At 38.3% G+C, this 13029-nt stretch overlaps 1 protein-coding gene and 1 long non-coding RNA gene across 3 annotated transcripts in view; one reads left to right on the top strand and one right to left on the bottom strand.

The window, feature by feature from the left end:
• The window catches only part of abca2 (ATP-binding cassette, sub-family A (ABC1), member 2), a 115721-nt gene that overhangs the window by 90362 nt on the left and 12330 nt on the right, over nt 1-13029 (top strand). For both annotated transcript variants that reach the window (XM_023288000.3, XM_055011050.1), the window contains 10 exons: nt 3429-3642; nt 4791-4896; nt 4972-5083; nt 5218-5278; nt 5442-5616; nt 5743-5858; nt 7791-7938; nt 8171-8294; nt 11753-11885; nt 12751-12871. In XM_023288000.3, coding sequence (XP_023143768.2) covers nt 3429-3642; nt 4791-4896; nt 4972-5083; nt 5218-5278; nt 5442-5616; nt 5743-5858; nt 7791-7938; nt 8171-8294; nt 11753-11885; nt 12751-12871 — 1310 coding nt within the window. The remainder of the gene's footprint in view (nt 1-3428; nt 3643-4790; nt 4897-4971; nt 5084-5217; nt 5279-5441; nt 5617-5742; nt 5859-7790; nt 7939-8170; nt 8295-11752; nt 11886-12750; nt 12872-13029) is intronic.
• Nucleotides 950-2306, bottom strand: LOC129349041 (uncharacterized). The gene is made up of 2 exons (XR_008601854.1): nt 1289-2306; nt 950-1174 (listed from the first exon to the last, which is right to left on the bottom strand). It is a non-coding gene; the product is annotated as an uncharacterized LOC129349041 (long non-coding RNA).

The raw sequence follows: 13029 nt of genomic DNA, 5'->3' as shown, positions 1-13029 counted from the left end.
TGATATAGTCCAGTTTATGTTAACATCAGCCAGTGATGCTGATGTTGTAAAGTCTTATAGCAGATGGAATGAAGGACCTGCGATAGCGCTCTTTCTTGCAGGGTGGATGTCTCAGTCTGCTGCTGAAGGAGCTGCTTAAAGACCCCACAGTGTCATGCAGTGGGTGAGAGGGATTGTCCATGATGGATGTGAGCTTTGACAACATCCTCCTCTCACCCACCTCCTCTATGGAGTCCAGGGAACAGTCCAGGACAGAACCAGCCCTCCTGACCAGTCTGTTTAGTCTCTTTCTGTCCCTTTCAGTGCTCCCTGCTCCCCAGCAGACCACTGCATAGAAAATAGCAGACGCTACCACAGAGTCGTAGAATGTCCTAAGCAGAGTATTCAGGTATAATCATCAAAGTTAAGAGAAATAAACATTTGAAATATATCAGTCTCTGTGTAATGAATGAGTATAATATACAAGTTTCACTTTTTGAATGGAATTACTGAAATAATGAACAACTTTTTTCATGATATTCTAATTATATGACCAGCACCTATAGTTGTATATAGTTTTACTTTTAGTCCTCCACTGTAGGAGAGGCCCACCACAGTTTGTACTTTGCACATTGTAAATAGTTTTGATTTTGCTGCTGACTAATAAACTATTTTGTGACTTATGTGACTGCATCATAACTTCTCATTTTGTCTGTTAAGACACTGGTAGAAAAAGAGTCAACAGTCTGAACCAAACAATTCTATATTCCCTAATAATGTATTTGTGTTTAATGGGATTTAACATGTTTTAACACAAACTCCTTTATGGTTCATAATTCCGGTGACTGAATTACACCAAAGCAATACTGATTTATCAAACTGTAATTTTCTTAAAACAGCTGTTTTAATGTTTTGGCGTTTAATTTTTTATTTAATCTTGCTAACCTTCACAAACAAACAATAGCACAGACACATCTACAAAAGTTTATTGTCAGAATTGCATTAAAGAAAACAATAGCGGTCCGGGGACAGAAAAACAGAAGTATAACAAGAAGAACAACTTTTAACTTTTGCATGACACGTAGTGCATCAGTGCATCCTGTACATCTCTGTCCTCCTCCTCTACACCTTGTGCCACTGCAGGCTCATGTGCTGCTGCTTCAGGTAAATCCCATGAAGTCTCATCAGAGAGCATCTGAAACACATACACAGCACACATATTTTAATACCTAACAGCGATAAACTGCAGCCATTACAGGGTCGTTCACAGGACTGATACACGATAGCTAGCGAACTAGCATTAGCTTACCCTCATATGTCCTCTAGTTCATATCCGCTTGTCTTCGGCTTGATACTGCTGCATCGCCTCCCAAACTCTCCTGTGTGTCTCCTCAGTGTTTCGACTCGCCGCTCTCAGCTTTCTCCGACTCTTCTATTACTCTGAATCTGACAGAAAGCCACAGACCGAGCAGCAGGTGTACTATCGCCTCCATGTACATTGTTGCATTGCGTTTGTGTCGCACAGAAATGACGGTAAGGGACTTTCGGACCGCCGTGCTATGACGACTCCACCCACGATGAGGTGGTTCTCAATGTAATGGAAAAACAACTAAACCGAGACGAGCCGTGGCGCGCCGAGTAGATGCTAAAGGAAATGCTAAAGGAAAATTTGTCTTGCACCGCATGTATCAACATTTGGGAAAGAGGACCGAGTCTTTAGCGGTTGCTAATAAAGTTTTGTTTTATTGAGTATCCAAACCAACGTAGAGGTGAATAGCGCCACCCAGTGTATCGGAATGTGTTTACAAGCTCTGCGTCAATCCATTATCTGGAATCGATTTGCCTTGACTTGATGTGCAGGGTAACCAATCAGGTGTTAGGATCCGCCCACCGACTTTGACGGGCGAGGTTGACAGATAAAATTAATTCATGATCCACTGCAACACAAGGACCATGAAATAATTAATTAAATCGTGAAATAATGAAATATGTTTTTTACTTAAAATAATTGTTATTTTAATAAATTAATGACATATTTAATAACACATTTATGTATTTAATTCCAATTTTAATTAATTAATGACATATTTAATTCCAATTTTAACTAATTAATGACATATTTAATTATTTAATGATATATTTATTTAATAACACATTTAAGTATTTAATTCCAATTTTAATTAATTAATGACATATTTAATTCCAATTTTAATTAATTAATGAAATATTTAATTCCAATTTTAATTAATTAATGACATATTTAATTAATTATTTAATGATGTATTTATTTATTTAATTTTGGCACTTTTAGTCCTCCATAGAGGATGGGCTGTGGAACTTAACAGTTGCCCCACCAACTACAGTCCATGGTGAGTTCATTAAACAAGGCTGCTAATTGCTTCTATGTCATGTGTGCAATCCACTTCAATATGTGTAGCCATATATTTTACAAGACCAAAAGGTTATTATCCTGACTTTTTCCAACCACAAACAACAAGCCGTTACAGACACAAAGGCGATGGGTGAAACCAGGCTACCAGTTTTTACTGTCCATTTTTCTGGATTATGTGTGTAGAGTATCACTGCCACTAAAACAGACCCATAATACATGGCAAAAAATAGGGGAGGAGGTTATCCTGCAACTTGTGAAACCAGTTTAATGAAATAGTTAGTTTGGGACATTATGAAGCAGTACAGTATGTTTATTCTGCATATGTTACACAGCTACCATGTGTTAAATTAGTTAAATGATTTTCTTTTGTAATTACACATTTACACCATGTGACTGTACCTTCTCTTTGATCTAACACAAAACCTAAGCATTACCCAAGGCCAATGCCAGACTGGAAAAATTAAGTGGAACTTGGAGTTTAGCAGATAAATCGGAGATCATGGAGGTTCTCATAGGAATGACTGGTTGATTCATAGATGACACAAAGATTCCAAGAAAGTGAATATTTTTTGTTTTGGTGCTTTACATTACGATGGACAAAAGAATGAATAGAATAGAATAACACTTTATTAATCTTGTACAGGAAATTACTTGTAACAGCAGCATGTAAAGATTCAGACAACACACAAACCTAACAGAACACTAATAGTCATACTAGTTATATATACGTAGTATATAAGTTGGAAGAATTATAAAAGTTATTATTAAAATAACATTGTTATGAATTTTAACTATATTTTAAAACCAATGCTTAGACTGACTGAAAAAAACACATATAAACCTACATTTTATTTCTTTTATTCTGAATTTAGTAACATTAATAATGGTTATAGTCTATTTAAGTGTGGTGGCTCACTGGAACAGCTTAATGGGACAATTAATGAAACCGGACATCGTTAACACTAATTCCAACTGTCCTTTTGTCTGCTTTGACAAGTCCAATGTGCTGAGGAAATGGTGTGTTGAGTTAAATACACCTCTTTTTTTGTTTGCTTAGAGCCTGTTACGTCTCCTCCCACCCTCCCCCTGTCCATCCATGAGCCGGTGCGTTGCACCTGCTCCATGCAGGGGACCGGCTTTTCCTGCCCTAGTGGGGTAGGAGGACGCCCTCCACTAATGAAGGTGGTGACAGGTGACATTTTGGTGGACATCACAGGTCGCAATATCAGTGAATATCTGCTCTTCACATCAGACAGAGTACGGCTGCACAGGTAGGACTGTCAGTTCAGCATCTCGTAAAATAAGAACCACTTTAAAAAGAAATACCAACAACTTTGACAGTTTCATCATACACAAATAAAATACCCAAATGCTACCTTTGTAATTACATAACTTTGAATAATGTTAGCACATTTTTTACAGTATTTTATAGTTGATGTGGCTCCATTTCCACTTTTAGGTGTAAGATGTAATGCGGTAGTAATTTTTTTTTAAAAAGATTATTGTCACAGCTAGTCTGAGAACCCAAGAGACGGACACAAGACACTGGTAACAGGTAGTTTAAATCTAGTGTGAACAGCTGACAAGAACACAAGAGAGTAATCATTGCTAAAGAATCCACTAAAACTGCATGGAAAACTACAGTTACCTAAACCACCAAAAAAGTTAAGGATAAGCAAAGTAAGGGCTAACTGAGACAATATCAGATAAAGATATTACTTCTTAAAAAGTCATCAGAACTGAATCAGAAAGGTTAAACTTATCCAAATACTACAAAACTTAAAACTAAAGCAAGCAATACAGTACAATATACAAGCAGAGCTACAGTCTGGGGATAACAAGCTCCTTCAGGAGTAGCCTAAGAAACGCCAGCATGCCCACCGGTGTAAAAACTGAAAAAATCTGTTGAAACTCTGCTGAACAATTCAGAGATTTCCCAGTGGAGCTTGTTGCCTCAAGAAGACGCCCCCTGCAGCTTTCAGGAAAACCAGCCTGCACCAGCAGCCCTCACTCTAACTGAAAAACCCTTAGTCAGCCTTCACATCACTCCGTCTTCTCACTGTTTCATGTCACAGATTCTAGATTTAGTTCTTCAGTCTTAAAGTAATTAATAAAGTTCTCTCTCTCCATCACCCCATTCACTGAACAGTTATTTTTAGCTTCCTGAGATCAGTTTATTCACTTATTTTACTTTGACTGTTTACAATTGAAATTGTTCTTTAGTTATCATTTATCCTGTGCTAGTAATTGTTCAGAGAAAATGTTGTCATTTAAACCAGGTTTTGCCTGTCTATTCCTTCCTCTCTCTGTTAGTGCACACTGGACCATAATCACACTTTATCTCAATCGCCTAGGTGTTCAGTAGACATGCTAAAATGTGTCTTTGTGTTATACTTGTTCACTCACTTTGTTGTAATAGATACGGTGGTTTAACAGTGGGGAACATCCAGAAATCAATTCCAGCATCCTTTGGGAGAAAGATACCTCCAATGATTCGCAAGATTGCAGTTCGCAGATCAGCTCAGGTAAGACGGGTACTGGGTCTTAACTGAACAAGTGTAGAGTGAACTACCACTAACAGAACGAATCCTTGTGTCCAGGCTCTGTACAACAACAAAGGCTACCACAGCATGCCGACATATTTGAACGTTCTCAACAACGCCATCCTGCGTGCCAACCTGCCTCCATCCAAGGGCAACCCTGCTGCCTATGGTACAAGACATGCCAGTGAAATGGCTGACAGCTCAGTTAATAAGTAAAGTTGTGTGGTTTTTGGGTCAGCTCCTGCTTTGATTATTATCATCTACATAAGTGAATTTGTTATGTTGTGTGTATGTGTTTTGTAGGTATCACGCTGACAAACCATCCAATGAATCGAACCAGTGCCAGCCTCTCTTTGGACTATTTGTAAGTTCATCAACAGCACTGATGGTAATGTCTTGAAGAAGCATTTAAAGGGTTTTCTTACAATTAAATGTTTTAATAGCGAATAAAGTCAATTTGGACCGATTCAGATCCCCCACTTCCTTCCCCTCCACTCTCCTCCTCCTCTCTTGTCCTGTAACTCCAGGCTCCAGGGGACAGATGTGGTGATTGCCATCTTCATTATTGTGGCCATGTCCTTTGTACCAGCCAGCTTTGTGGTTTTCTTGGTGGCAGAGAAATCCACTAAGGCCAAACACCTGCAGTTTGTCAGTGGCTGTGATCCTGTCATCTACTGGCTAGCTAACTATATCTGGGACATGGTGAGTAGCATATGATGCGTGTGCGACTGCTGCAAACAGATTTAGATGTCTATTTAGTAGTCATTCTGTAAATGCTGTGGTGGATGTCCACTTTGGAATATGTTCTCTCCTCTCATCTCTCTTCAGCTGAATTACCTGGTACCTGCCACGTGCTGTGTTATTATTCTGTTCGTGTTTGACCTGCCGGCCTACACCTCCTCAACTAACTTCCCTGCTGTTCTCTCCCTCTTCCTTCTCTATGGGTGAGAGTCTCACTCACATGCAGACAGTTTTAGCTTTTACTCATCACACACTGTAGTCCGATGCTTCAGTAATGACACAGAGTATAACCTGGTTCTCTAGTTTGACAAACTTCCATAGAGGCAATGTTCATCTTACTCTATGTAATCTAGAGACTGTGAACAGCTTTCACCAGAAATACTTTTTCTACTTTCTAAAGTTTGTTGATATTTTAATCCCATTCGCTAAGAAAAAAAATAGAACAGAGTATACAACATATATGAAGTACAAGAAAAGCACTCAGAGAGCACAGTACTCCGCCAAGGCTGCTCAGCCTTTGTATCATTTCCAACAAATGAAATCTTTTATTAAAAAATGACACTTGCACTGAGCAAAGGCATGTGTTTTGCATGTGCATGTTATGTACGGATACCGAATTGTGTGACCTAAATCTGTATTGGGTGGTGGGAATTGATGGGACTCGAGAACACCCTCACAATTTAATCAACTGCTCCTTGTATCATTTCAGATGGATAAGTACCGATAAGTCCGCAGCGGTGGATCTGTAGTAGGATCACATAGAATCATGTGATTGTCAGCAGTCAGCTAATATAGCATTTGCTTGTTGTTATAGTTACAGTGCCACTAGCTCACAATGATTCAGAAATATTTAACAAATCTGTGGATCCAGACTATAATCCGCATCACTGCCAGAATCTATTGAGGTGGTCCTTGTGTCATTTCTGACCTCCCCTGAAAATTTGATCCAAATCTGTTATTCCGTTTTTGAGTAATGTTGTGTACAGAAAAATGGATTCACAGATTCACAGAAGGACAAACACACTCCGATTGTCATATCACTCCACCATTTCCTTGGCAGAGTAATAAAGTATGTGGATAAGTCCCCCCGGTATGCAATAGAGCTCTTATAGGACAATACAAAAAGCTGTGTTATAGTTGGGGTAGTGGCTCTTTTGTAGGCTTGTTGCTTCCTCTGTTTGCAGGAAAATGGACATGATATGAATATTTTTTTTGTGACATTCAGGCTTTTAATTGCAGGACAGATCCTCCATGTAATTACAGAAAGGGAAACCAAATTAATTTCTGAGTTTCAAAAGATTTGAGTCAGGCAGTCTTCCACCAATTAATGCTGTGAAACTACACTTTACTGAACAAACCGACCTTGTTATAAGTGTTTACAGTGCAACACATCTATTATCTGGTGTTCAGCTACAGTGTTGGTGTAAATACTCTTTGCTCTGACTGTTCTAGTGTAAAGCCTTTGCGTCTGGTGTGACAAATCATCTCATTGTACTGGCATGTAGGCAGTTATCTGTAACATGTCGCCAAACCAGAACAAATAAAACTACACCTGTCTGACTGGAAAGACTCAACCAGAGGGAACTAAAACAAAAAGATTTATAGACTGATTTATAAAAACATTCAAATAAACATTTACTCTCTCACTATGTTGTAATATTTGCTTCTAATTTCAAGGCTGAGATAATACAGGGTGCTCATAATGTTGCTGGTTCCATTTAGCACAGATGGTGAAAACCAAGAGGAAGTGAGGTTTCATACCACAGCCATCTTGTTGTGTGTGTGGAAACTCCGATGGGTGCAGTAGTTTCAATTCCTACATCTTAAGTAACTGAAAAAGAAGAAGGCTGGAAGGCCTGTGACTATAAAACCTTTACTCTGGGATTTCACTGATTAAAAAGGAAAAAGAATGAAAGACAGGGAGAAGAACATGAAAGGTATTTCTCTTGATATTTTTCAAGAAGTAAATACAGAAAACTTCAGTCATACTTGCAGTCCCAAATACAGTTTTGTAAAACATCTGTCTTCTTGAATGTAAATTAATTCATACTATCTTAAGGTTTTTAGTGTAACCTAAAAACATTAGCAGGTGCTCTCCAGTTTCTTTCTCTGATGTTCTGAAGCTTTCTTTCCAGGTGGTCCATCACTCCCATCATGTACCCTGCATCATTCTGGTTTGAGGTCCCCAGTACCGCCTACGTGTTCCTCATAGTCATCAACCTCTTTATAGGCATCACTGCAACTGTTGCCACCTTCCTCCTGCAGCTCTTTGAACATGACAAGGTCAGTTTGACTGTTGTTATGGTAACCGTAGATACACCAATTTGCTGAATACATTTTGAGCGTTTATTGCCAAACGGCAGATGTTAGACAGCCATCTTTTGTCCAGCATTTTAAAGGAAAAATAAAACTAAAAATTGTATAAAGATGCATCTTACTACTGTACAACAGAGGTTTTAGACATGGCCTTTGGTTGATTCTGTAATTTTTCCAACAATATTTTCTTTTCTTCCAGGATCTGAAAAAAGTCAACAGTTACCTGAAGTCCTGTTTTCTCATCTTCCCCAACTACAACCTGGGCCATGGGCTGATGGAGATGGCCTACAACGAGTACATCAACGAATATTATGCTAAAATAGGTACACTCACCAAGCCGCCTCGCAGAGAATCCACAAGGACATGATCCAGATTACGTAATCTTTAAAATGTTTAGACACAGATGTCTGTTACACTAAACCCTCAATCAAATCTTCAACTCCAGTGCATGTGTTGAACATAAAAGGAACATATATACACGTGGACAGAATTGTTGGTAAACCCTCAGTTAATGAAAGAAAAACCCACAATGGTCACAGAAATAATTGGAATCTGACAAAAGTAATAATAAATAAAAATTCTATGAAAATTAACCAATGAAAATCAGACATTGCTTTTGAACCGTGGTTTAACAGAATTATTTTAAAAAATAAACTCACGAATCAGGCCTGGATGGCAAAGTCCGTCCAGAGATGTTTAATAGGATTTAGATCAGGGCTCATAGAAGGCCACTTCAGAATAGTTCAATGTTTTCCTCTTAGCCATTCTTGGCTGTTTTTAGCTGTATGTTTTGGCTCATTATCCTGTTGCTTTGTGGCTTGTCAATATGCAGTTTGGCAAATTCCAGTTTGGCTTTTTTAGGATTTGTTTTCAACAATGGTGTCCTCTTTGGTCGTCTCCCATGAAGTCCACTTTGGCTCAAACAACGACGGATGATGCGATCTGACACTGATGTACCTTGACCTTGGAGTTCACCTTTAATGTCTTTAGAGGTTGTTCTGGGCTCTTTTGTTACCATTCGTATTATCTGTCTCTTCCATTTGTCATCAATTTTCCTCCTGCGGCCACATCCAGGGAGGTTGGCTACAGTCCCATGGACTCTTAAGTTTCTGAATAATATGTGCAACTGTAGTCACAGGAACATCAAGCTGCTTGGAGATGGTCTTATAGCCTTTACCTTTAACATGCTGGTCTATAATTTTCTTTCTAATCTCCTGAGACAACTCTCTCCTTGGCTTCCTCTGGTCCATGTTTAGTGTGGTACACACCATGTCACCAAACAGCACAGTGACTACTGTAACCCTATAAATAGGCCGACTGACTGATTACAAGTTTGTAGACACCTGTGATGCTAATTAGAGGACACACCTTGATTGAACATGTCCCTATGGTCACATTATTTTTAGTCTTTTCTAGGGGTACCATCATTTTTGTCCAGGCCTGTTTCATGAGTTTATTTTTTTAAATAATTCTGTTGAACCATGGTTCAAAAGCAATGTCTGATTTTCATTGGTTAATTTTCATAGAATTTTTATTTATTATTACTTTTGTCAGATTTAAATTATTTCTGTGACTGTTGTGGGTTTTTTTTTCATTAACCAAGGGGTACCAACAATTTTGTTCATGTGTGTATGTGTGTTGTTTATTAAGTCCAAACAGGCCGATGTCAGAATTCGGTTACTTAACAAGAAAAAGCTCAATATGTAATTTTAACTTTGTTACCCTTTAGCTTGTCAGGATATTATTCACACTGTTGTTTTATAGATGCACTTTATAACATTACTGTTACTTTTAGTGAATGAACATTAACCAATGCAATAGCATAGTATGACATGGCTTTAAAAAGTTTGTAGACAAAAATTAAACTCTCTGTACGGAGAAATAAGATACACCAATCACCCACAACATTACAACCACTGAGAGGTAAAGTGAATAACACTGATTAACTCATTACAGTGGCATCTGTTATGGATTGAAATACACTACTGTTCAAAAGATTGGGGTCACCCAGACAATTCATGTTTTCCATGAAAACTCACACTTGGACTAATGTGCTAACATATTTGCACAAGGGTTTTTTTTATCATCAGTTAGCCTTTCAACACCGTTAGCTAAGACAATGTAGCATTAGAACACAGGAGTGATGGTTGCTGGAAATGTTCCTCTGTGCCCCTATGTAGATATTCCATTAAAAATCAGCCATTTCCAGCTAGAATAGTCATTTACCACATTAACAATGTCTAGACTGTATTTCTAATTGATTTAATGTTATCTTCATTGAAAAAACTGCTTTCCTTTCAAAAATGAGGACATTTCTAAGTGACCCCAATCTTTTGAACGGTAGTGTATGTTTGGAGGCAAGTAACCAGTCAGTTCTTGAACTTGTTTTGTTGCAAACAGGAAAAATGGCCTGCATCTGAGCGATTTTGACAAGGAATAAATTGTGATGGCCCAGTATCACAGAAGAGTTCTGTGATACGATCTTGTGAACAGAGAGAGTAAAGATCAGCACTTTTCTGTGTAGTTTGAGAACAAATGTATGTGGGCAGTAGTCCAAGTACTGCGATATATTTGAAAGCATATTTATGCTCTAGGAATAAGACAAATTAATGGAAGCAGTGTGATGTTTAGAGCCATGTTTTGCTAGTAAACCTTGGGTCCTGCATTCATATGGGTATTCCTTTGACACATAGTACCAACCTAAGCATTGCTACAGATCACGCAGTGATCAGTGACCTATCTCAGCAGGATAACGTTCCATGTCACTCTGCAAACATTGCTCAGGAATGACTTGAACAGATAGCTTAAAGTGACCTGGGCTCCAAATTCCTTAGAGCTCAGTCTAATGGACTATTAATAGGAGACAGGATAATCTGAAAACAAATCTGATCCATGGAGGCCTCACCTCACAATTTCCAGAACTTCAAGGGTCTGCTGCTCTCGTCTTGGTGCCTGATACCACAGGATACCTTCAGAGGTCTCTGGAGTCCAGGCTTTGATTGGTCAGAGGTGTTGTGATGGCACAACTGAGACCTGCACACTACTAGCAAGGTGTGTCAGGGGGTGATCTGATAAGGCCCCTAGTGCAGACACTTAGACACAGCAGGTAAATTGTGGTAACAAGAGAAAAACTTTAATATAAACTACTAAAGCGGCCCTATTGCCAACTCTGAAAGCCCTCTTCTTGTCATTGAGTAGGGCTTTAATGTCCTTAATTACCACAGACATGCTCATAGTGTTGCTGACCAGAGAATCTTTCAGGAGACCATGAGGGAGGCAAACAGGAGGAACTGACAAAGACAGAGGGAGAAACCAGACTATTTAAACACTCAGAACTGATAGGGGAGACAAGGACACAGATGAAATTAATCAAGGCAATCAAAAGGGAGGTAAGGAAGGACAAACACAAGTAAAAAAAAAAAGTGACACACTAGTAAAAGGCAATTTCAACGTAAAACAGGAAGTAGCTGAAAAGCAACATGAAACCTGCATATGGACAGAGACACAAATGGAGAGACACAGGAAACAGAAACCTGAGTCCAAGACCATGACAAGGTGGTTGTAATGCTGTGGTTGATCAGTGTATATCAAACTTTGGCACCCAGTACTCGTTAGCAGAGTATATTCATTGACGGTTAGGCTGTTGGTTAAAGAGTTGTTCCCAGTAAAAAAATAGATGATTTTCAGGCTCATACTTAAATGAGCTTTTTCGTTTTTTAAAGGATCTTGAGAGACTAAAGTAAGAAGATTTACAGTGAGTTGTTGTAAATATCTTCTCCAGGACAGTTTGACAAAATGAAGTCTCCATTTGAGTGGGATATTGTGACTCGAGGACTTGTTGCCATGACAATCGAAGGCTTTGTTGGCTTCCTCATCACCATCCTCTGCCAGTACAACTTCCTCAGGAAACCTCCGTGAGTGATGTGTACTCCCACTGAATAACGAAGTCACTTTTCTCAAGAGCTGCAATTTTACGTTGAACGCACGTACATCACATGAAAGGCAATAGATCAGTAGATCTTCTTGAATTTGTACACACAGTATTACTTTCAGCAGAACTTAGTCTTCATAGTTGTTTAAGATATTCTGATTCAGGATGGATCAAAAACTAGTGCTGCTTGTCACTTCACATCTTGGTTCCAAAATATTCTTCTGCAGCAGTTATTTGTCTAACCTTCTTATGAACAAGACGTCCCAGCATTCAAAGTGTAAAAAAACAAACAAAAAAAAAAAACAAAAAAAAAAAACACATAATGCAAAGAGTTTACATTTTACATTCAGAAACCTTCTCCTGACTTTACCAGATCTGTTGTATGGAATGATAAAGCTCTCCTGATTTTTTTATCTAAAGATATGACTGAAATCTGAAAAATATTAAATAACTTATAATTATTTAGATGAATTCAGGGACTATCTAAAAAGTGCCTGTATTTTTTAAAAATGTAGATACAGGTGAATAGTGTATTTTGAGCACATAAATTCACAACTCATATGTGTTAGATTATTTTCCACAGATAAAAATACACTATATGAGAAGAAGAACTGCAAAATGAGACAGTCTGAATCATTTTAGCTGCTCACTTACATATATACATTAAACACTAATGTTTTTGTAAAATATACAGAGAGAGATTGTACCTTTACATTATACACTTGCCACTTCTTGCAGTACATGTAAACTATGCTGGTCTTTGACAAAAAGGTATTTTAAGAAATGTAGGGAATTACTGACTAAGGCATGCTGGAACATAACTGCATAAATTGTAAATGTGTGTCCAGGAGGGTACCAGTCAGCTGCCAGCCTATAGATGATGATGATATAGACGTGGCCAGTGAGAGACGAAGAGTCCTACGAGGGGATGCCGACAACGATATGTTAAAGATCAAAAATCTTACAAAGGTTAGATTTTAGTGTTGTTGATTTTGTTGTTGTTGTTTTTTTACAGGAATGTACTGTTAAAATTTGCAACCAATTTGCACACACCTGCTTATTTAGGCATCAATAGCTTTCTAATTATGTGTCCAGTTATGTTAGTACAGCAAATTAACCTGTTAGTT

This window comes from Amphiprion ocellaris, chromosome 6 (genome assembly GCF_022539595.1).
Source record: "Amphiprion ocellaris isolate individual 3 ecotype Okinawa chromosome 6, ASM2253959v1, whole genome shotgun sequence".
Classification (NCBI taxonomy): Eukaryota; Metazoa; Chordata; class Actinopteri; family Pomacentridae; genus Amphiprion; species Amphiprion ocellaris.
The sequence above is the reverse complement of the archived record's forward strand: the minus strand, read 5'-3'. Positions and strand labels throughout refer to the sequence as shown.